Genomic DNA, 23,988 nt, shown 5'->3' with positions numbered 1-23,988 from the left:
AATAAAGATTTACGTGATAGTAGTGATGCTGTGAAGAGATACAAGGGTACCCAGCCAAAGGCTTCCAAAAGGAAGTGACATTTAATCTGAATTAAATTGGCATTGACTAGGAGTTGAGGAAGGGGAGAGCATTCCAGGCAAAGACCCTAAAAGGGTAAAGAAAGAGCTGGGCAGATTTGAGGAATAAAAGGTCATGAAGTTGAAGGAGGGATGGGCCACGTGAGCCTGGACTGGCCATGAGGCAGGTCCAGTGGGCATGTTAAGGGCTCTCCATGTGATCTTTAAAGGGTGGCAGCAGCAGAAGAGGACAGGAGTTACCTTTATTTTACATACTAGGAAACTGAGGGTCAGAGAAAGGAAGTGACTTGGACAAGATCAAGTAGGAAGCAGGTCTGGGCCTAGAGCCAGGCGCTCTGACCCCCAGTCAGCGTCCTTGCCATTATTCCCCCATATCAGCTTCAGGCTGCTTCTCGCAGGGAGGGGTTGAGTGAGGCTGTGTGATGGCGGGGAGTGGTGGGCCCTTTAGAAAGACTGTGCTTTCTGAAAGTATTCTTAGTCTTTTTGGAGGCAGGTGTAGATTTTTGCAGATTGTCAGGCCTGTGTGAAGCTGCTTAGAGATAGGGAAGGGGTCAGAGGAGGATTGCCAATCCAGAGCCTGGACTGAAAGAACATGAGAGTCCAATGAGCTTGCCCTGCCCTCGCGCCTGCCCCCAGCTGCAGACACAAGCTGCAGTCCCCTACCTTGTTCCCGGCTCAGCAAGCAGCTCCAGAAGGAGGTGCAGACCCTGCCCCCGTTCATTCCCAGGATCAGAAGGTTCTCAGCCTTTCCAGGAAGCAGCTCCGAGACCTGCCCAGAGACATGTACCCTCATGGGGCTATATCCTGTAGCCCCCAGGCCCATCTCCACTCCCCTCCAATGTCTCCTCCAAATACCTCTTGCTCCAGGTGAGGTTTGTCAGACTCTCCTCCTCCTAGGACCTGTTTTACCAGCGTTTCTGGATCTTAGGGAACACATAGGTCAGGGGAATTGGGCTGGAGGTCCGCTGTCAGGCTCAGGGAGCCTCTCTGTGGGGTCTGGATTCATCCAGAGTGGTGGGGGGTTGCTGGCAGGGGCAGCAGGTTAGGAACCTGCATCCAGGGGTTGGTAGCACATTCAGAGCCTGAGCTCACGGACGCTGGGGCAGGAGCTTCACTGATTACTCTGGGCATGTCACACTGTCTTTTTTCTCATCTTTCCCACCAGGCTGAGAGCTCTTGGAGGACAGCAGGGGGCTGGTTACAGAAATTAAGGTACATCAAGGGGATGAAATAAGCATTTGCTAAAAAAAAAAAAAAAAGAATGAGGAAGACGTGCTGGTGCTGATTCAGAATGTTCTGCAAATTAGATTAAAAAAAAGAAAATGGGGGCCGGCCCGGTGGCCGAGCGGTTAAGTTCACACGCTTCGGTGGCCCAGGGTTTCACTGGTTCGGATCCAAAAAAATTAAAAACAAAAAAATAAAGTGCACAATCCAGTGGTTTTTAGTATATTCACAGAGCTGTGCAACCATCACTATAATCTAATTATATTTTCATCATCTCCAAAAGAAACCCCGTACCCATTAGCAGTCACTCCTTTTTTTTTTTTTGGAAGATTAGCCCTGAGCTAACATCTGCCGCCAATCCTCCTCTTTTTGCTGAGGAAGACTGGCCCTGAGCTAACAGCGGTGCCTATCTTCCTCCACTTTATATGTGGGACGCCTGCCACAGCATGGCTTGCCAAGTGTTTCCATGTCTGCACCCGGGATCTGAACCAGCGAACCCCGGGCCACTGAAGTGGAATGAGTGCACTTAACCACTGTGCCACTGGGCCGGCCCCGATTTGCAAATATTTTTGCCAAGTGTGAGGGTTGTCTTGATTCTGTCCTTTGAAGCACAAAAGTTTTTCATTTTGCTAAAGCCCAACTTATTTTTTCATCTTCTTTTTTTATCGCTTGTGCTTTTGGTGTCATATCTAAAAATCATCGCCTAACCCAGGATTACGGAGATGTACTCCTATGATTTCCCCTAAGAGTTTTAGTTTTAACTCTTACATTTAGGTGTGTGATCCATTTTGAGTTAATTTTTGTATATAGGAGGCAGGGTCACAGTCCAAATTTGTTTTGCATGTGGAAATCCAGTTGTACTAATACCATTTGTTGAAAAGATTGTTCTTTCTCCATTAAATTATCTTGGTGCCTTTGTGGGAAATCAGTTGACCATAAATGTCAGAGTTTATTTCTGGACTCTCAGTGTAATTCTATTCCATTGATTTCAAGTATCTGTTCTTATTAGGCCTCCCTTTTTGAGTCAATAACAGAGCAGATGCTAAAAGAGCTCATTTACCTGAATTTCCACTCTGCTCTTATTTGAGGAGCCAAGTGGGGGTGTGGCACCTATTCTGAGGCAGGTGGCCTGTCACAGGGGACAGGGTTCGAGGCTGGGGGATAAGGATCATGAATTGCGCAGCCTGCCCTTCCTCACTCCTCCTGGGGCAGCAGTTGTCAGCCTGCTGCTCACATTTCTGTGCAGCCCCTGCCCTGGAGGCCCCAGGAGAGAGGAGGGGAGAGTGGGGCAGTGAGAAAGAATGTGGATGCCTTACATGGCACCTAGGAGGGAGAAGGTGCTTGCCCTGCCCACCCTGCCTGCCTGGACCAGTCTGCTGGCTCTTTGGCCACCTGCCTACTCAGCACTTCACATTCTCCAGCTGCTCTGAGGAACCCCAGGCTGAGCCTCCACAAACACCAAGGCCAAGGGCATCAGGGCTCAAAACAGCCAGGCTGCTGAGCCCTGGAGAGCACGCTTGGAGAGGAGGGAGAGGAGGGGGGCGGCGGTGCCCAGGCCCCCTCTTCCCTTGGCTGTTTGGAGGTGCAGTGTGAGAAGGGGAGATGAAGACAGGTCCCCAAGGCCCCTCCCCACCATGGGTACCATCTGCAATGCTGCCTTGGCTCATGGGAGTGGGAAGGCACCTGGGAAACTTGAGAGAAGGTGAGAATTTCACAAACTGCCTGGCCAGGGCCACCGCAGCTGTTGCCCTTGATCAGAGAAAAAGACAGAAATGCTGGAGGAAGGAGGTAGCGGGTGAGTGACACAGGGGCTGTGGGAAGAGACTGGCAGCCTCCCTGGTGGAGTCAAACACACTTTATTCAGCACAGGAATGTCTGAACAGAAGGGCCTTGGGCAGGGTTCCTGACAAAGAACTCTGCTTCAAACCCCGCTGTAAACAGAGGAGAGATCATCATGTAAACCACAGGGACCAGGAGGGAGGGGGCTCTGCACAAAGTCTGGGTCAGGTCACACTGGCTGGACACAGTGAAGCTGGGGCAAGTGGCCCACACCCAGGGCCAGCCCAGCCCGGGACAGTCAAGTGAGCAGCTCTAAGCAGCTCACTGAGAAAACCAGGGTGGGAGGAGGGCAGGAGCCCGGCCATTTCAGGGGATTATCTTGACCACTGAAGGCGGCGGGGATCAATTTAGCTGAAGCAGCCAGGGCTACTGCGCCAACACATGATTAAAAGGCCCGAAGATCCGAAGCCCAGTATGGAGGTGACGGGGGAGGGGCCCCTTGGGGGGGCTCACCACCAGCCCACAGGGCCGGGCTGTGCAGCTCTCACAACCACGTGCACTGGCAGCCCTGCCAGCTGCCTCCAGTCAGCAAACTGTAAATGACACTGACCTTCCCTGCCCGGACCCCAGTCTGACTTGGGGTCGGCATGGACATGGGGAGGAGCAAGACAGGCCTGCAGGCAGGACCCCCTTGATGACTACAGTCCTGCCCTGAAGACTCATGATTGGGGGGCGGGGGGGGGGGGGGAAGGGCTCAGGGTCTGCACCAGCAAAGAATATCAACGTGAACCCTCTGCCCAGAGGGCAGGCTTGTGGTAGGGCCCATGCTTGGACTGAGAAGTGCCAACCAAAGGACACAGCCAGGACCTCTGTTTTGGGTCACTGCCAGCTATGCTATGTTAAGTTGGGTGCAAATGCGGGAAGGGGAAGGAAGAGGATTCTGGGAGGGAGGAGGAGAGGGTGTGAGTGTTGGGTGGGGATTAGGAAGGTGGTGTTGAGTAGGGACCCTTAGGGGTGACAAGGAGAAGCCATGCATGATGGCACAGCAGGGTCCAGCTGAATTCCTGATTAACAAGTGCTCTGAACACCAGAGGCGGGTGGGCAGAGGACAGAAATACCATCTTCCTGGACCCGCCCCTGCTAACCCAAGAGTGGGGTGTGTTAAAGAGCACCCCACCCCCAAACAGTGACTAGAGTGGCAAGAACAGGGGCTCCAAGTCTGGGTGTGGATGGCGAAGGCGCTCCTCCCATGGGCTTTGAGCTCACGTGTAAATGCACAAACCGTTCACCACCAGGAAGCAGAGAAGGGGCTGTCTTTGACTGGAGGGAGGCCAGGAGGGCAAGGCTGGTGCCCAGGGGTGAGTGACAACCAGAGCCCAACTTCTCTAGAGAAAATCACTATACTACACACACAGCTGGGAATCTGGGGGACCCAGGGAGGCCGGATCTATCTAAACGACTCACAGGCGGCTGGTGGAGGGGTGGCAGGGATGACACAAATGCCCCGATACCCAGGGATCACAACCAACAGGCAAGAGGAGCACGGCTAATCACCATGGAGGGAGCAGGCAGAGCGCCAGGCACACAGCCCCGCAAGGGCTCACTCGTCAAACTTCCCCTCCCGAATATGCTCGAAGGAGAAGGGGAGGAACTTGAAACCGGTTCCACTGTAGAATTTATTCTGGAACTCAACCCTGGGGGAAAGAATGAGGAAAGTTATCATTCCACAGAAAACTGAAATCTTTTGGGACTTCACAGTTGGGTCAGAAAGATGCCCCAAACCCACACTCCCCGAAGCTTCCCATTCCTACAAGAGCTTGAGAAGGCGGCTCTGCCTCCTGCCCGCCCACCCACAAAGCCCAGGCTTCGGCCCACTTCCCACAGCACACACAAGCTCCTGCTTTTGAAGCCCAGCGCCTGCCCTCAGCCACAGTGCAGACACCAACGCACTGGTTTGTCCTCAGTTTCTGCTCTGTCCTGCTGAGCAGAGAATGTGTTTATGCAACTCTCCACAGACAGCCATGTGCAAAAAAGGCTCAGTGGGCTCGGGTCTCTAATGACAATGAAGAGATCCCCAAACACCCTACCCTGGCAGGGCCTCCCAGCAGCCCTCTGAGGGAAGCCCTGCGCAGCTGTGAGCTCAGTGTGAGGAACCCTGGCAAGCCCACGGTTTTCTTGTTTGTTTCTTTTCCGGGGGAGGAAGGTGAAGGGAGGGTGGCAAGTGGATGCTAGAGGCTTTCAATCTAGGGGAGGAAATTCTCAGGAAGGGGGAGTTAGGAGGGGAAGTCATCTCAAAGCCATGGCAAAAATATTCTCCAACTACAAAAACGTCTGAGAAAGAATTCTTCTCTTGGGGACTGAAGGGAAGAACAGCTTTAACTCCCTCCCAGGCAGTTGAGCATCCATTCCTGATGGTCTCCCAGGGGCCCTTTCAAACTTGAGGAGGCAGGAAGAAGGCTTCGCTCCTGCAGGCTGTGCTTCCCGCTGCAAACTTGGCCTGGATGGCTGCCCAGCAACCAAATCACCACCAAATATGGGCAGAAAAATGCATGATTCAGAGGGTAAAAAAGCCAAGGAGAGCTGCCCTGAGGAATAGTTTCCACTCAGTGCCGTGTGACCCCTGGGGGCACCGAAACCCCTGCAATAACAGGCAGAGCTGGGGGCTAGGGCAGGCTTCAGGGAAGGCTCAGAGGCAGGGAGGGCATCCTCCTCCTTCCAAGCCTGGAGGGGAGGAATTGGCGAAAAGGGGGTGGAAAGTGGCCCGCAAATCATCACAGGGATAACTGATAACTGTCTGGAGAAGTCCTCAGACGCCTCTTCAGCCCTGGGGAGCTGGCTGAGGACCCTGACTGCATAGCGAGCTGCCAGTTCCACCCCTGGGGAGAAGAGGTGAACAGAATTTTCTGTGTGGGCTTAAGGACAGGTGACCTTCCCTCACATTCCACAGGGGCTGGGCCAAGGTCCCAAAGCCTCCCAGACCCTGGAGGATTCCCATTAGTGCCTGGGCCAAGCCCCTCAGGCAAAAAAAAGGCTCTAGGAGGGAGAGCTTCAAACTGAAGTCAGTCACGGCTTCCTAGTGAGAGCAATTCCAAACTGGGACCTGGATTCACCCCCCGTCCCAGCACCCCCAAGAAGTCCCTACAGCTACTGAGGCCTCCTCTGGGGAAGGCAATGGAGATGGGGGTAGGATCCTGCTTCTCTCCCACTGCTGTTAGGTCTGAATTCTTCATGTTAGGTAGGCTGTGTTTGCACAGGGCAAGGGTATTTCTAAACAACTGAAAATAGTCTGACTTGTCCCGTTTTCCTTCAACAACATATAGCCAGAGAGTTGGGCAAGTCATCTTGGGTCCATGAGGCATCCAGAACTCTGACCTCCTGGCTGGCTAATCACACAATTCTGATTCCAGACTAGGCGAATGGAGTAGAAGCTTCAGAAGTTTTCAGATGCCCATGGAGTCTCCAGCCTTCTCCTGGCATCCCTCGGCATGCCTCATCTACCCCTGGGGACCAGTGGGCAGCAAGGGGGGACCCATGCCTGGGATGGGGGCATATAAATTCTGCTGCGTGAGCAGACGGGCAGGCCCTCTGACACACTGCCTGATAGCGCCTCTTCCACCAGCTGCTGCAGGGGAGAGACTTAGAGTGGCCACCACTGGGGACATCGTGGGTATGCCAGGGTCAGCCTGACTTCTCCCTTCTCAGCAGTGCTCACTCCAAGCCCCCAGCACAAAGCTGGAAAGCAATTTCCCTGTTAGTCTCCCCGCCCTCTTCTCCTTCCCAGCGAGGGAAATGCGTGCTTCCTGAGAAAGCGCAGATGTGAAGGCCTGCGCGCCGGCTGCTCTACAAGTTCTTCCTTCTTTAGGCCCTGCTCAGGGAGCCTTCAGAGCCCTGCCAGGCCCCAAGCCACCAAAATGCCCCTCAGAATTCCAGTCGTGGGGAGAGCCGCAGGCAGTCCGATGGGTTTCTGTCACCCCTTCCAGCTCCCGCCTCTAGCAAAGGCCACCCTGTGACCCAGAAGGACTAACTGGGAGTCCATGAGAGATCTCTTCTGCTATGTAACAGAAACGTTCTGTTTCCTTGAGTGAGTGAAGGGGGAAGGAGTTCCGAGGCCTCTTCCCTTTCCTGGCGGGCGTGTGACTGAGGGAAGGCAGTTTTGGATGGCCCCAATGTCAGAGTGACCACATCAACATGGAACTACATTGTAGGTGTCCTTCTCCTGGGGCAGCCATCTCATGGTGTCCTGCCGTGGCACCACTGCATTCCTTATGACACGCTGGTCTCCAGTTCTCTCCTTTCAGCCATCAACCAATCTGTGTGTACAAGTGTGCACATCTACATGTTTGTGAAATCTGCTAGGTACGAAGGGATTCGGTTCCTTTGAAGGTAGGCCATGGGGCAACAGTCTTTCTGCTTCTCAGTTTGGTGTCCACTGTTATAACTACAAATCATATCCCTGCCTTTGCCTCGTCTGAGGAAGAAAAGACATCTAATTATGGCAGGCAAGAAAGCTAAGGGGACTTCCCGGTGGTGTAGTGGTTAAGTTCACGTGCTCTGCTTCAGTGGCCCAGGGTTCACAGGTTCACATCCTAGGTGTGGACCCAGCACTGCTCGACAAGCCATGCTGTGACAGCATCCCACATAAAACAGAGGAAGACTGGCACAGATGTTAGCTCAGCGACTATCTTCCTCAAGCAAAAGGAGGTTGGCAACAGATGTAATAGTTTTCTCACAAAAAAATCTTCTTCGCGGAAAAAAAAAAAAAGAAAAGAAAGCTAAGCACACCTCACGTGGTCGGTGGAAGGAAAAGAGAGAGACATGTAACTCAGAAGGAGACAGAATTAGGTTGGTACATTAACCTGCTCACTGTTGTCTTCAAACGTGTCACCACCTCCTTATGACCCTACATGAATCTCAGACCAATGGTTTATATTTGTTATCAAATCAGATGTTTTTCTTCTCATCTCCACCAGAGACCCAGAACTTGTATAACAGGGCAGCTCTTGCGTCAGAATCAGGAAAGCCCTGCTGAATACCAGGGGTAAAGTGACAGGTATGAAGGCACCCAGGCTGGATGCCGGGAAAAATAGCAGAAATACCTCTGCAGCCATTTCCAGCAGGACCAGCTGTTCCCACCCCTCACAAGAAGGCTGCAAATTAGAACTTCGGCAGTCCTTAGCGGGCTGAGAAGACCCAGGAATCCTTGAAGCACATCCACACTCGGCCAGCAGGGGGTGCACGCACACCAATTTCATTCACTCCCTTTTAGCGGTGGGGGAGACCTCCAAATATGCCTCCAGTGATGGGATTCTGAAAGCTGCACAAAGGAATTTTCACCATTTTATTTTCTTCTACCCAATACCTCCACTACCAAAAAACCAAAACCCCATAAATACAAAATGTTTGACGAGCCTGTTCCTTGCAAAGTACATCTGAGAGGCATTCAGATGGTATCATGTGCCTCCCCCTGGGGTCTCCCCTCTCTCTCAACAGACTAAATGCAGCTTCTTTAGAAGGGACCACAGCCAGATGCCCTCTCCACGCGGCATCCCACTTTTAAGAAAAGCAGCTGTGACCTGCACTTGAACATTGGTTTACGATGTGCCAGGCCACCGGGACAGTCACTGGTATGAGTGTTATTTCATATTTAATCGCAGCAACCTTGCCAAGTGGATATTATCCTCTCTTTTCATATGAGAGACAGTGAGGTTCAGAGAGGTAAGTGCTTTGCTCAAGGTCACACAGCCAGTGCCAGCAGAACTGGAATTCAAACCCATGTTGGTCTGACTCTGATGCCTGCTCTCTTGTCACGCATCACTTCCTTGGGCTCATTCATTAGGACATGGGAAGATACCGTCACTGGTAGGCCACACGTGAGCCTGAGGAAGAAGTAATCCTTCTGGCAACAAAACACGACCTCCCAAACTGCCTCAGCTCACTGGGCCCAAGCCCAGGCGACGTTCCTCACGTTGTGGTGTGCCTGGCTCACTGCTCTGTCAACAGTTCTGGTCTAGCACCTTGACCGCTCGCCACCCGGCCCACGGAGGAGGCAACAGCCTCCCTGCTTGGGCTGGAATCAAGGTGGGGTGGTAACTGCTCCCTCTAGCCCAGGCCCAGGAGACAAAGAAGTGACTAGGAAAGGAAGGAAGCCAAGAGGATAAGAAAAAGTGAGTCACCAGGGGCTGGCAACGGAGACGTTCCCTCACACGGAGTGGTGGAGGAAGTGTGCTGGGGAGAGAGGAGGCTGATAAGCCTGATAAGCCGAGAACGGGGTAGCGTGCCAGCAGTCTGAGCCACAGAGCGCTCCTAACCTCCAGGCTCCAAGTAAACAACAGCTGGGTGGGGAGGAGCAGCAGGCAAAGAGGAGGGAAGCCAGGCCAGAGAGAGCGCCGTGTCCTGACGCAGCAGGCGCTCTTCTAAAGGAGCTTTTGAGGGAAGAGCAAGCCCAAGCCACGTCTCGCCCTGACATGCCTCATTCTTCCCCTCTGTAATTCAGAACAAACAGCAGAATCTTTGAGGAGGCTCGGCTGTAACTGGGCCAGGAGAAAAATCAAAGATAAGGGAAGTGGGGAAGAGGTGTCTCGGGTTCAGATTTTGGATTTTCATCGGGTTTGGAGAAGTGATGGAAAGAGACATTCAAAGCCCTCTTCTGACCTTGAGATTAACCACAGATCATCTCATCTAGGGGTTCCAAAGGTAGGGTCGGTGAGTCTCTGACCCCTCAACTGGTAAGACTGTGTGTGCACACATTGCAGGCGGCAGTGTTTCTCTGGGGAAGAAGGTCCAGAGCTTCCAGAGCTACTGGGGTTGAGACCCAAAAAGAGAAAGTCATAATGTAAAGGGGAAATGGAGACTTGAAGAGGTAGGGTTTGAGAGAGGGTGGCCAGACAAAGTACAGGATGCTCAGTTTTTAGCATAAGTATGTCCCATGCACATTTGGGAAATAATTAAACTAAAAAAAAATTATTGATTGTTCATCTCCAATTTAAATTTAACTGGGAGTCTTATAATTTTACTTGCCAAAATCTAGCAATCCTACTTTGAGGTCACAGAGTCAGCCCAGCGCAGACCTCAGCTCTCCCACTCCTTGGGACCGAGTTCTCTCTCTCCATGCAGAGCCATTAACAGCCACAAACAATGTTAAAGAAAACAAGTCCAAAACCGACCCTTCTGGAAGAAGCTGCTCCAGTATACTGAGCTTCATACTATGGGACCAGGTTTTTTCATTGTTTTTTTTTTTTTTTTTTTGAGGAAGATTAGCCCTGAGCTAACTGCTGCCAATCCTCCTCTTTTTGCTGAGGAAGACTGGCCCTGAGCTAACATCCATGCACATCTTCCTTTATTTTATATGTGGGACGCCTACCACAGCATGGTTTGCCAAGCGGTGCCACGTCCACACCCGGGATCTGAACCAGCAATCCCCGGGCCGCCAAAGCAGAATGTGCGAACTTAACCATTGCGCGACCAGGCCGGGCCCACACTATGGGACCAGGAATCCCCCTACCCACATGGAGCTGCCAAGAGTCCTACCCAAAGACACTGGCAATGACAGAACAAGGGGGATAAAACTGGGGTACACTGTGCTCTAGCACTTTCCTGGACTTAGAATCTATTCCAGAGCTGCTTTCATTGCTCTGAAGACAGGAGAAAATTATATGCCACAGCAAAACAACCTCAACAAACCAAATAATAAAACCTCAGGAGATCTTTTAAGCCATAATCAAGAGCACTGAAGAATGTTAAAGGCAGGGAGAGGGACTTTGACAACACCCACCAGAGAATTCTCCCAGAGGCTCTGAAAAGTGAGCTGTGCTTTTCTGTGGACACTTCCTGATGCTCACTACTAAGACAGATCCTTGGGTGTAATGATGTGAAAGCAGACACTTCCTAGTGTCTCTGGATTCTGTATAAGAGTAAAGCCACCCTCAGTGCAGCTAAGGACATGTCCCCACCCCCTGGCCCCTCGCCTCACCAGTGTAACCGCAGTGCGTGCAGGAAGGCCGAGAGACCCTCCATGATCAGAAGGATGGCCACAGTCAGGGTGGCAAAGGCGGCGAAGATGAAGAACAGTGCCAAACCTCCCGCCAAGCTCTTCACGCTGAGGCCGATGTGGATCACCATGGTCCAAAGCACCTCAGACAGCTCTGGGGAACGGGGAGAGACATGACATCCAGTTCAGTTTTGCAAGAGGTACTGGGGGCCCTGCATTTTGCTCTGGCATCCCTCACCTCCAGTATTCCTTGTGCCCTGGCTTCCCACGACCTTAGCGGGACCACCAGGCATAGCTAACCTAGCAAAAGTGCTCATCCTCCCATGTGGACATCATTCTCCCTGGATTCAGGAGTCTGGATAATTCCAGAACCTTTATGTAATTTCCATTCTATTTAAGCCCCTTACCCAGGAGAGCGCCCAGAGAAGGGGAAGACCAGTTTTCAATCTGAGAGAAACACACTCACGTGCATGAGCGAGGCTGAGGGCCCAGAGCCGCAGGTAGGAGGCAGTGTTGGAGATGCAGCCCAGGCAGTACTCGATGGTGTGGATGGCCTGGTGGACCATGGTGTCCCCAAAGTCAAACTGTTATGGGAGGAAACCAGAGGGAAGATATAAGGAGGGGAATATGCAGGAGTGTGAGCTCTGGCCACTTGGCACTTAGGGCCTTGGAATGAGTGCTGATGCTAACGGCTACATGGGCCAGGAGCCCCCAGTGTTGAAGTCAGGCAGTGATTTCAACTATGCCATCCCCAGAAATCCTGCCTGGCTTAGCCCCCAACTGGGACATCCCCATTCCTCTCAATACACTACATTTTAATGAACTAAATCTTAATGAGATTCTTCTTAACACGTTTGTTTTTTCTCCCTGCAAGGCTGTGAGCTTAAGAGCGGAGTGTATGCCAAGTTAAGAGCACTCAGAGAAAATGACTATCTGGACCTGTAACTCTAAGGAGCTGCTGCTGGACCCGCTCTGGCTGCCTGCCACCTTAAGGTGCCTGAGAGAAGCGCCCTGAGGAAGCCACGAGGCAGGAAGGGCTCTCCCTGCACTGTGCTTCAGGAGACAAGCTATTAACCACCGGGAACTACCTGGAGAAGGCGACGCCTCACAGCCACTCCACTTACTATTTTCACAACCTGCTGGGAGCAAGATAACCTGCTTTTCTTTTGTGACTTGTGAAAAGATTACACAGGGAAATTTGGGCAAAAGTTCTACAAATTCCTACTTAAACAGTTGATTAAGACCAAACAGAACATCTACTGGTTTCTGTTTTCCTCACACTCCTTTTCTCCCAGTTTTCCTTTCAACATCATAATTTATTTCCAGAATAAAGGGGTAAGGTTGGAACAAGCTGTCAGGAGTTCGCTCTTAGGACTGCTCCCAGCAGCTGGAGAGGAATACAGGCATGCTGGAGAAGCACCAGGTATGTTCCTCGGCCTCACTCTCCTGGTGAGCAATCAACAGCCACTGAAGAACAGAAGGCGCTTCCCTTCCCGGGCCTCTCCCAACACAGCCAGACCAGAACCTCAGGAGCAGAGGCCAATGGGCCTCCCCAGCCTGCCCTGCCCTCAGGTCAGAGTCTATTTTCCACCAGTTTCTTTGGAGACTCACACGACTCCACGCCCAAAGGATACCAGAGCTGCCCTGGGAAATCGCCTGAGGGAAGGACGAGAGAAGGGGCTGGCTAGAAAAGGGCTAACAGCTGAGGCCTCACAGGTGCAGCCAGTGGGGAGAGGGGCCAGCACCAACACACCATCTTTGGGTGGGTGACAGCCTCATTTTCCCTCACCTCTGACTATCTACACTCAGTATTTCTGGGCTCTTCTTCTGGACTAGGCTCTTCAAGCCTCCTGGTTACCCTGAAAACGAGGGTAATCCTAGTTACCACAATCCCAGCAATGCTGTTAAGAGCTCTTTTCCCCACTGCCGGTGTTGCCCCAAAGCCCATGCTCAGAGGAAGGAAAGGTCCCCGGCTCCAAGGACTGCAGGTCTTTACTCCTAAGGGCTCTACGGAAGCAGCGACTGCTGGGCTCCCTGAGAACCAGCCCTTCTCGGCATTTTTATTCCCCTAGAGTTTCTCCCATAAAAAAAAAAAAAAAAGGAGAAAGGGGAGGAAGCTTCCCTTTCAGGCATTACCCTTGCTTTCTCCTCTCCTTCACTCCTAACTTCCTGCTTTGTAACCTTGGGCAAGTTTTCTTATCTATAATGGGGGAAGGTAAAGGTAGGGCGAGAATTAGAGAAACCCCGCCAAGCACCGAGAAGGGGTGTGTCACTGCCCCAACATGAGTCAGCTATGACTGACCCTGAATCGCTGCAGACTCCCTGTCTACACTCTACTCACTTGCTCACTGCCTATCCACTCCTTACCAACTGCGCCCAGGATTCTACCCTCTCTGCTCCATAAACCGGCCCTTCCTGGCACACTCACCCGTACCTCCCTGTCAAGAGGCCTAACAGACGTTCTGTGTCCTGACTGAGCCTCTGCAGTGTCTGTCACCATGGCCTTTTCCTTCCTCCTCCCTCTTGAGACACCTCGCCTTGCCTTTCCTCCTACCAGTCTGGATGTTCCTGAGTCTCCATCTCGGTTCTTCCTTAAATACTGGCGTTTCAGCTGCAGCCCTTACACTTCTCCTGTAGCATTGCCACTCAGGCCTTCAACAGCCACCTCTAAGAGTGACTCCCAGATGGTCACCTCCACGTCCGCACTGCTTGCTTCTGACTAGCTGTGCTGCATCTCCTCCTGGTGCACCACAGGTGCTTCAAACTCAACACTACCCAAACTAAACTAATTAATTGCTCTCCTCTGACCCCACCGAGATCTGCTTCTACTCCATGTCCCATGTCTAACAGAGTGTCACTGCTAGTGCCCCACGCACCCAAGTTGCAAGCCAATCTTGACTCTTCACTCACTCTGGCTGCCTACACTCGTTAAGGCCCTGGGACCTTTTACTCCCTTAATCTCACATTGGTCCCTTCCTTTCCAACGCCCCCTGCAAATGCCTTACTTCACTTCAGGCCTCCCAATTCCTTCCTGACTCAAATCGGACTAGCTGGTCTCCATGCCTCCAGACTGTGCCCCCTCTCCAACCCAACATACCCAGTAACAGGCCACTAGGGCATTTCAGCAATGCACACGTGCTGTGTCACCTCCAGCTTCACCACCCTCTGATGGCTCCTTGTTACCCGAACACTGTGCTGCGGCCGGTTTCTGCCAACATTCTCGCCTCTCACCCGTTCCCCAACTCCTGACTCTGAGCTCCAGCCATGCTGAATATTTGCTTACTCCCAAAAGGGAGTGGGCCCGCAGGTCTCTTTGTCTTTATGATACCTGTACACACTGATAGGTCTGCATCCCCTCCCTCCCTCCACAGAGACTCCTCTTGACCAGACTAAGCTCAGCAATAACCCCTTAGGGAATTGTTTCCTGCTCTCCTCTTCCCCACCCCGACCCCAGTGTTTGTCAGCTGCCCTCTTTCTTCACTCCCACAGCATCCTGGGCACACCTTGATCACAGCATCTGTCACCCAGACTGTCTCCTCAACTTGTCTGGGAGTTCCTTGAAGGCAAGGACTATGTTTTTCTTCTCTCAGTTTCTGCAGTACTAAACAGAGTGCTTGGCACATAGAGGTTGAATGAACGGATGGGTGGAATGAATGAATTGGATGGGTTGGATAACACACCTGGCGAGATGACACAGTAAGAAGAGGTGCCATTGAGCCTTGCTGAATGGTTACAGCCTTCAAAGACTTCCCAGACATTCAACTGGCCTGGCCCTGGTTTGTACCTGGACTGATGCCCCCCCACCCCCACCCCAGGGAGAGGGACTGCTGCTTCCCCCAAGCTGGAGCAATGGCCTGCAAGGGGCAAACAGGTTTTCACAGCCAAGCAAAATAGGAAAGTTCTAGAAAAGTAGGCTGGATTAAAAAATAAAAATCTGTTTTCTTTGAAATCTTTAGATAATGTGACAGTTATCTAAATTTGGCTGTAGAGAACTAGAATGTGTATGTGCCTGATAAAGATAAAATGTTATGATTACTTAGGAAGCTATGGGAAGCTGAACCCCCAAGGGAGCTGGGGGGCCAGAGATTGGGAAGGCTCAGTTATAGTCCATCTTGTTTGGATGTCCAGCTCCACTGGGCCACAGCTACAAATAAGGGCCACTCTGACAATGACCACGGCATTGGGTGCTCAACTAGGAAGACACTTGGAAAGAGCTGTATTGTCAGAGGTGGTGTTACTGGGAGAGGGCTAGGATCTTCAATAACATGAAACACAGTCCCACTCAGCCCTTCCAGGTAGCTCTGCCACCGACTGTGCACAGATGAGCGGTCCAGAGGAACATAGAAGCTCCTGGATGCCAGTAAAGGAGCCTCTCCAGCTTTCAGGAAGACTGAGCACTGTCTGTTTTTACACAGAACAGCAAAGATTTCCCTATTCCCACCCCACTGTCCCCTTAGAGAGGACCAGGAGAGTTAGGAAAAGGAAGTGTTCATGAGTCTAGGTATTTTAGAGAGTTTTGGGGGAAGATGCAAACAGTGCAGCAAGGCCTTTTGAAAACCCAAGTCAAGGCTTGTGTGTTGCTAAATGAATTACTGCTGAGTCGGAAGGCCTTCTACTCCAGATGTGGCTCAATATTTAGCCAACTTTCTTTCTATTCTCTCTGTGTGGCTGGTATAATATGAACTCCTTTCACGCAGATGGATTATTTTTTCTGAGACGCATCTGAGAGGCAAAGCCTCCTTTTGAAAGCTGTCTACCTCCCCGCTGGGTCACATGGAGGTAGAGCTGACGCCAAGCAAGGGCCCAGCAATTCTCACTTCAAGCATCATTAAGCTGATGAGGAAAGCAGGAAGAGGCTGGCTGCATCTCAGACAGGGAGGAAGGGTGAGCTTTACTCATAAGCACTCAGAGGAGCAGGGAGGAAAGAGCTACTCCCAGTGGCAGAGCGACCATACATAACATCACAGGAGAGGAAGGCGGAGGCCAATGGGATTGAACCCCCAAGGGGAGTCACATCAAGAATGCCAATGCAGACATTACTTGTAGCTCCTTTCAAAGCCATTCTCAGAGGTATTAGACCAGCAAAGTCAATGAAACAAAGACAGAGGTGATCAACATGAGATGCAGTTAATGGAGATGAGATTTTTCAGAACACGGGTTCACAAACTGGTTAGAAACGGCCAGTGAGATGCAGGATGTGCAGGTGTCATGTCCCCAGGATGCGGCAGGGTCAGGAGAGTGATCACAAGGATGGGAAGAGAAGCCCCAGATAAACATGAAGGCAAAGCCAGCTTGTTTCTTACCACTTCGTCCTCGGAAGGCTTGAAAACACAAATTTACACTTAGTGGGAAGTCACGTCACACACAAGGTCACAAGTCATGAGCACAAGGCTACTGATTGCTTCCTGGGGAGGACTGTTAATGGTAAATGGGTCTAACATGTTAGAGGCAGGCCTCCTCAGCATACATGGAAAGCAAATCAGTAGGATTTACAGCCTTAAGATATATATTTTTAAAAGACACTCCAACCCTCGTAATTTCTTTTTAAAAAGTCATACACATAGTAGAGGTGGTCAGTCAGACTGAAAAGTCTAGTCACTTGGGTCCTCAACTCCTATTTGCTTTAAAAAGAATATAATAAATAGATGAGATTCAAAAGTTCAGTCCAGAGGTGCTGTGGCATGAGTGGTCAGGCGAGGAGACTGGATTTTAAACAACTGAGCTTGGAGGGGGCGGTTTAAGGAAAAGTCTACCTTGGCCTTACTACTTTTCACTCTCCCTGGAAAAAGCAGGCAAGTAACATTTTTAAAAGGCTCAAATAAAATATCTGCAACAGGAGCACATCAGTGGGACAGGACTTCAAAGTACCAGTGATTACAGTTCCAGGTGGAACATTCCTAGAAGGGGCAAGGGATGACGAAGCTGCCCTAAGTGGGCTATGTTTCTAAAATAAGAGCTGGAAGCTGGGACCGACTCTGCTCGGTCCCGAGGAGAGCGGTTAGTAACAGATCTGCGCACAGAGGACTGCAGGCAACTCGGAACTCGAGAAGTCGGACAACAGAACAAAACTGCAGCAGACTACGCAGGTAGCACCTGGAGTTTAGAGCAGGGGCCCAATGTGATGCCCGAGGTCTGGAAGGCAGGCTGATCTTTAGTATTCATATTTCCATTTTTCGAGAAGACTAGAGTGAGGCAACTTAGGTACATAAGAGTAGGCTGACCCAAGGTGGAAGGAGAGGAAGCCCACACCACTGGATCTTACCTCTTCTGCGTCCTCTGAATGGGTGGAGAGCTGGTCATGCTGAATAATCTCAGCATCCTCCTCTGTCGGTCCGTTGCCCACCCTGATCCCACCAAAGTTGAGAGTTCCCTACACAGATGAACAGAAAGAGTCGAATTTGCCTGGGCTTTAATGTGACATTCTGTGAAGTGGGGAAGGGCGATGGTTAGTACATACAAACCTCAGAAAAGCATGTATTCTAACAACAAAAACAAAACCCAGCGATGGAACAGCTAAGTAAAAACAAACCACTGTTCCCACCCCACCCACCACCACCCCAGGCCCAACCTACATTCCCCACCTCATCCTGACGGAGGAAATACGCAGCTCTGTCTGCTGCACCGAGACACGCCCACCTCGCCTTGGTCAACGCCACCTGAGACTCCCGCGTGAATGAAATGCTTAACACGAGCAGACTCATAACAAATGTAGCTTTATCTGTAAAGCCTTCAATGGCCCCAATTTTCCTGAAACTAAAGACTAGACTTTCTAAGAGGGAGCGGAGCCAAATGGCACGGTGATCGTAACCTGGTCTGACAAGCTTTCAACAGGAGCCTAGAGTTCCAACCACCGCTCCCAGAAATGGACCACGAACAAAGGACCTCCTAAGTCAGGGAAGGAAAAAACATTCAATGTACATTAGTTTGTGGCTACAAAATACTGAGTTTAAAAAGAAAAGGAGGCTCCTTTCGTTCAACGGAGGATCCGGAGTATTAAAACAACTCTTTTACAGGCACGTGGCAGATGCTGACTGGTGTTTGCTCCTTCTCACTTCCCAGGCATAGTTTTCAGCAGGGTCTCCAGAACCAGAATGTGTAAATCAACCTGATTTGGAAAAGCTTTGGTTGATAGAGGCAAAAGGACCCTTTGGGTATAAAAACCAGGCAGAACCACATTAAGTCTCCCAGATACCAATTAGCACTAACCTGCCACAGAGTGAAAAGGAGCTAAAGAAACAGCCCTTAGAGCCACTTCCTATACTTTCTTGTCCAAGGACCAAACAAGGCAAGAGCTTGAAGACTGCTCTCCCGCCAGTGGCCTTCTGGGCAGCAGCACAAACAACATGCGGCAGGCCTGGCCAACTGCCCTGAGGTCCCCAGTCACAGCTTCACATTCTGGTGATCACCTTTTACCACAACACACAGCTCACTAACCATCAGGCCTCGGGGTTTAGGCAAATTCCCTCTTCTTCTAGCAGTGGTTCTCACATGCTGGGCAGAGAACCAGTTGCATCAGAATCACCTTGAAAGCTGCATTTCATTAAATAGAAATTCTCAAATACTACCCCAGAAATTGGAAATTTAGTAGGTCAGGCCTAGGAGATCTGTATTTAAGAAAATATTTCCCCAAGTACAAACTGTATGTTCATTTTGATTGTCTATCAAAATAAAAAATGCATGCACCCTTTGAGACTCAGCAATCCTACTGCTGGGAACGTCTATGCTTGTGAAATTTTATCAAGATACACGGACAAGGATGTCCCTGCATTGTTATTAGTTATAGCAAAGAAGTGGGAACAACCAACACAGCCACCAACAAGAGAATGGGTACATCATTTTAGCACATCCAACAGAACTTTCTGTGGAATGCTAGGCAACTATAAAAGAATGAGGATCACTATGAAACAATCTCCAAAATATACTGAATTTTTAAAAACCTAGTAAATCAAGGGGCAGAAGAGTACTACAGTTTCAAACACAATCCCTAATGTGTTTTAAATATATATACATACACACACATATACATATTTACATCAATAGATGACAGATATGTTGATAAATGCAGAAAATTTGGAGGCAAAATTTCCCATCTGATAACAATACTCTTGTGGAGGAGAAGGGTGCTGGAGACAGGGAGGCCTCACTTTCAGTACTATTTGCATTCTCTAACCAACTGCATCTATTGCTTTAATTTTATTTTTTAATGTCTGTAGGGGATGTCTGAGTCATGAAATTCTGGGCCATCTTTATTTCTTCTTCCATTTATCTGTTTTGTTCTAATACCCTAAGAAACAAATTTAAAGTCCACCAGGTGATTCTGATGTGTAGTCAGACTTGGGAACCACTAAAGCCCTGGCACCTCCAGGTCATGCAAATATCACACCTGACAACCTTCTAAAGGTAGACCAAAAGTGTAACAAAGGCACTGTTGATAGGAGAGGACTCCAACGTATCCTGGGATAGGTTACAGGGTAGAGAAGGCAGGCTTCAGGCTTCAAGACTCCTAAAGCAGAAGGCCATTTCTGAAGCTTTCCCCAAAGAGTAGATAAAGTGAGATGCAGACAGGTTACGCCTCCCAACCAGACACTAACAAGTGTCCCTTCAGACACAGGGAATGAGAGTTACAGGAAGAGGGATGAGACACACACATCAGCAGAAAAAAGAAAAGAAAAAATCAAACTGTTGATACACCACTTACAGACAACCAAGAGGACACAGAATAGAACAAAGACACATGAGTTTTCATATCCTCAGCCTTAGGGTCGAGAATCCAGGGCCCTTGTCGTAGAATGATCATCCTCAAGCCTTCAGGCTGCTCTCTAGAAACAGATGTTTGGCCAGTTGGCTAAGACCCTAGAATGTGCAGGTTTCCAGACTGGGGACTTTTAACTTGGATAGTATTATAAAAGAGGATGCCAGATTTAAAAGCATCAAGATTGACATACCAGAAGCACATCTTAAATATATTAAGATTTGCAGAAAGAAGAGCACATGGAAAGAATGTCAATAAATGGATAGTATGTGTTTTAACGGTTTTTCTTTTTAATTTCTCATAGGAAAGGAGAGGGTAATTCCCTACTTGCAAACAATTTTAAGTGACAACATTAAAATATCTTCTGACCCAAAATATCAGCCCTTTTAGACTAATTCTAGAAGGATGGTTATAGCAGTTTTCTAAGTTTAAAATGATCAGAAACACCTAATGAAGGAAACGATTATCCATCTAAACATTTCATTTTCTTTTAAAGGAGTATGATGCTATTAGAACACAACAGTACATGAGTAACCACTATTGGTGAGATTTAAAAAATCTCATAGATTCATGACCTAGAATAGATTGGACTAATTCGATATTGGCACATTATAAGACTTTGGTTAAGAGATGTTTTTAAGGACAAATATTGAAATGCTTAACATTCAAAGTGCTGTCACTGAATCATGAGTTAGTATTAGAAGAAGGAAAGATCCAAACAAAGACGACTTTGGTTATTACACCAGATGTAGGGTACACACAAGACACAGGCCAGCGTGGAGGTCTCAATGGAACAACTAAGGACATGAGGGCTTCTGAGTCTCTCACAAAAAAGTAGACATGAATAAGCTTCCACTGGAAAGAGAGTAAGTCACAGCTAAAACGGACCAAATGTCCAAGCATCGCTCTGGAGCAGAACTTTAAAGTACAGGGAAATCAATTCAAAAGTCACAGAGATGTTCTTGCTCCATGCTGAAAAATCATCCAACACATGGTCACAAAATACAGACAGGAAAGTGGATGACTCCAAGAGCTGCCATCTTGGATTAAGATGATGGGACTCGGAGAGGGGACAACAGCCACTCTACTTCCATAGACATGAATGTCCTCACATATTTGAATAGAGACTTAGCAGACCAGTTGTAAAGATGGAATCAGAATCTATTCATAAGAGGTGGAAACCTCTTCTGTCATCATCTCAGTGAGTAAGAAGGACATACTTCCCAAGAGAGCACACATGTCCCATGGTCTCAATATAGTTAAAAAAAAATTCTGCTGCACTGTTTCCACCTCTTTAAACAACATATGATGGTTTGTGGGTTTAATTCACTCACTGTTGCAGCCGCTGCTGCCTCTAGTCCCTGTTGGCTTGGGGTTGGGCTGACTGGGGCCTCCACAGGTTGCCCTGCCTGATAGTGAATGGAAGAAAAGAGAACAGGAGAAAGAAACAAAAGAGGGAGAGAGTGAAGGGGAGACGAATGGAGGGTACATGGAAGGATGACGATGGTCAGAAAAGGGAGAAGGAGGGTCTTGTAACTCAGCTGCTCTCCAATAGGAATTATAGTCTAACAGCTGTATGACAGTCATGCAACAGGATCTTTTGGGTTTTACCAGGCAGTGTAATAAGTAAGCATTACTGCATAGCAGAAAGGAACATTTGGCAACTTAGGGGTGTGTGTGTGTATGCGTGTGCGTGTAGATTTCATATGCGCTCACACACCAAGTAAGCACAAGTATGTATGTTGCTTTCTAAAAAGAAAAAAAATCAATAAGCTTTAAACCAAATCTTTTTCCCGGATGTTTTGGTTGGTGAAAGTATCATGGTCTCATTTTAAAAGAAAATGTCTCAGCGTCAGCCCTGTGGTTGCCCAGGCAAACCACATGAGTGGGTTCACCCACCTGCGGCTCTCGCAGCCTTGCTTAATTGATGCTGCAGCTAGACAGGCCCAGACCTGGATCTTGCTGAGCACAGCATGACCAGGAAAGGTAAAAACTTGTGACTTGTTCTCTCTACCCCAGCTACTCAAAGCTGAATCCAGGAGTCCAATCACCACATACATATTCTTTTGATTTCAGCAGGTCCACTGCTCATGCTGGGATATGACACAAATGCATTTTAAAAGCATATAGATTTATGTACAATTCATTATATCCAATAAGGAACTGCCTTAATCTTTAAAAAAAATCTGGTAACTTTCAGCAACAAAAACACACTCACCAAATGCTTCCTCCTCAAGTACTGATGGCGAAGGACCAGTGGTTTAAACAGTAGCATCCAAGGTACACACAGTAGTGCAACCACTACCAAGAAACACTGAATTCCTTCCTGCAAAGTAAGAAGGACAAGGCACATCACATTAACCAAACATGTAGTTTCTAACTCCAGCACCAATTTCCCCCAAAACAGTATTTTCTTACTGATCTATGAATAACACTAGCCAGTTTCTCAGAATAATTAGCAGATGTTGTGCCAAAGCTGAGGAATTGTCAGCTTTGGATAAGAGTTATAAATTCTACCCTTTCTGGATACAAAAATTATAGCACACCCTCCTAAATAAGGAGGATGGGCTGAATCTAGATCTGGATATACAGACTGAAAACCAAATACTACAGAAAGGGATTTTTCAAGGCTTTTTTAGGGTCACAGAAACATCTGGCCCCATGACCTAGGATAACCACCTAAGACAGTCCACCTCTGGGTTGACGCACCTGTCCAGAATACAGCATCGAATTACCAGAGTCTGAGTAGGAAAAGAGGAACATGTTTATGAAATGGATCAGAAGGCTTGGCGCTTTCTTAGACGTATGAGCGTCATAGGCTGTCCACTTGTAAAAAATAAGGATAACCAAGTAGCCAAACAAAGAGGTCATGAAGATGATTTCAGGAATAAATCCAAAGTAGATATTCAGAGGCTTCTTGAAATAGCTAAAAAGGAAGAGAGAAAAAAGTGTTAAAGGAGCACAGACCCAGGGGCACCCCTACACCAAGTGAAGCACTCACTAGATTGTCTACCTAATGCTCCCTCAATTCTCTTTATCACTCTAAGGAGCAACGGCCAGAAGCCCTGGAGGCAACAGAGACAAGCAGGATTCACTATGACTTCCCAACTTTAGGACTTCAAACAGCTCCAGGACCACCCCCACCATTCTCCCATGAGAAGAGAATAGGAAGTCTAGTACATTCTGAGACCACAGTTCATAATTTTATGTGAGTTACACATCAAGGAAAAAAATAACCCACTCATTCTGATGAAAATTACACTTTTTTTTTTTAAAGATCTTAATTGTAATTGTAAATTGTAAAGCGATTAATATTAATTAAACCTCATTTAAGAACATGAAATTTTTATAAAAGCACTTCTTTAATGCAGAACGGGGTTCTGAGTTAATCCCTCCCCCAAAGATGTTATGATTTTTTTAGGCAAAAGCGTTATCTAAACTATGCATTCATATGACAGAAACAGAGCAACTCACATATGGTTGAAGAGGCTCAGGCTGACTCCAAACATCATGTGGATGATACCTAGGATAACGGACATCTTCATCTTAAAGGAGTTGAGGAAGGTCAGTTTATTGGTAGCAATGTTCCAAATCTGTCACAACCCAAGAAAACAAAAAGGTATTACAAAGAGTTCTCAAAAGGAAAAATATTCACTTATTCTAAAAACTAGTTTTTTTAAAAATTATGGAACATTATAAACATATACTTAAGAGAAGAGTATTTAAAAAGCTCATGGAGCTATCACCAAGCTTCAACAATTACTATTAACCTACAACTCACGGTCAATCTTGTTTCATCATACCCCCAACCCACTCCCCACCTCCAAATGATTTTGAAGCAAAATCCAGATATCCTATCATTTTACCTGTAAATATTTCATTTTACCTGTACAGATCTCTAAAAGGTAAGGCCTCATTTTTAAAACATGACCACAATACAGTTATCATACCCCAAAGAATTAATGATTCTTTAATATCATGAAAGATTCGAATTTCCCTGATTGTCTACAAATTTTTCTTTGTGATTCATTTTTTCAAAGTCGGGCCCAGATAAGGCCTGTGCTCTGTGAGTGCTGATGCAGCTCTTCAGTCTCTGATCTACAGGTTCTCCCTCCAGCTCTCCTCTTACAGATGTTCTCAGAGCCTGTGTTTTGCCAATTGTATCCCT

At 48.6% G+C, this 23,988-nt stretch overlaps 1 protein-coding gene across 11 annotated transcripts in view; it reads right to left on the bottom strand.

Annotated features, from left to right (window-relative positions):
- Positions 1-3,142: 3,142 nt before the first annotated feature.
- Positions 3,143-23,988, bottom strand: part of ATP6V0A1 (ATPase H+ transporting V0 subunit a1) — a 53,290-nt gene continuing 32,444 nt past the window's right edge. For 4 of the 11 annotated variants that reach the window (XM_070483282.1, XM_014833607.3, XM_014833606.3 and 1 more), the window contains 8 exons: positions 23,295-23,413; positions 22,530-22,746; positions 22,039-22,146; positions 17,331-17,438; positions 16,372-16,389; positions 11,535-11,652; positions 11,051-11,222; positions 3,143-4,775 (listed from right to left, as the gene is read on the bottom strand). In XM_070483282.1, the coding sequence (XP_070339383.1) occupies positions 4,682-4,775; positions 11,051-11,222; positions 11,535-11,652; positions 16,372-16,389; positions 17,331-17,438; positions 22,039-22,146; positions 22,530-22,746; positions 23,295-23,413 (954 nt within the window). In that variant the 3' untranslated portion in view covers positions 3,143-4,681. Of the gene's footprint in view, positions 4,776-11,050; positions 11,223-11,534; positions 11,653-16,371; positions 16,390-17,330; positions 17,491-21,154; positions 21,230-22,038; positions 22,147-22,529; positions 22,747-23,294; positions 23,414-23,988 lie in introns of those variants that run through there. The other 7 variants (XM_070483281.1, XM_070483283.1, XM_014833608.3 and 4 more) reach the window with 4 other exon arrangements.

This window comes from Equus asinus, chromosome 13 (genome assembly GCF_041296235.1).
Source record: "Equus asinus isolate D_3611 breed Donkey chromosome 13, EquAss-T2T_v2, whole genome shotgun sequence".
Taxonomy (NCBI): Eukaryota; Metazoa; Chordata; class Mammalia; order Perissodactyla; family Equidae; genus Equus; species Equus asinus.
The sequence above is the reverse complement of the archived record's forward strand: the minus strand, read 5'-3'. Positions and strand labels throughout refer to the sequence as shown.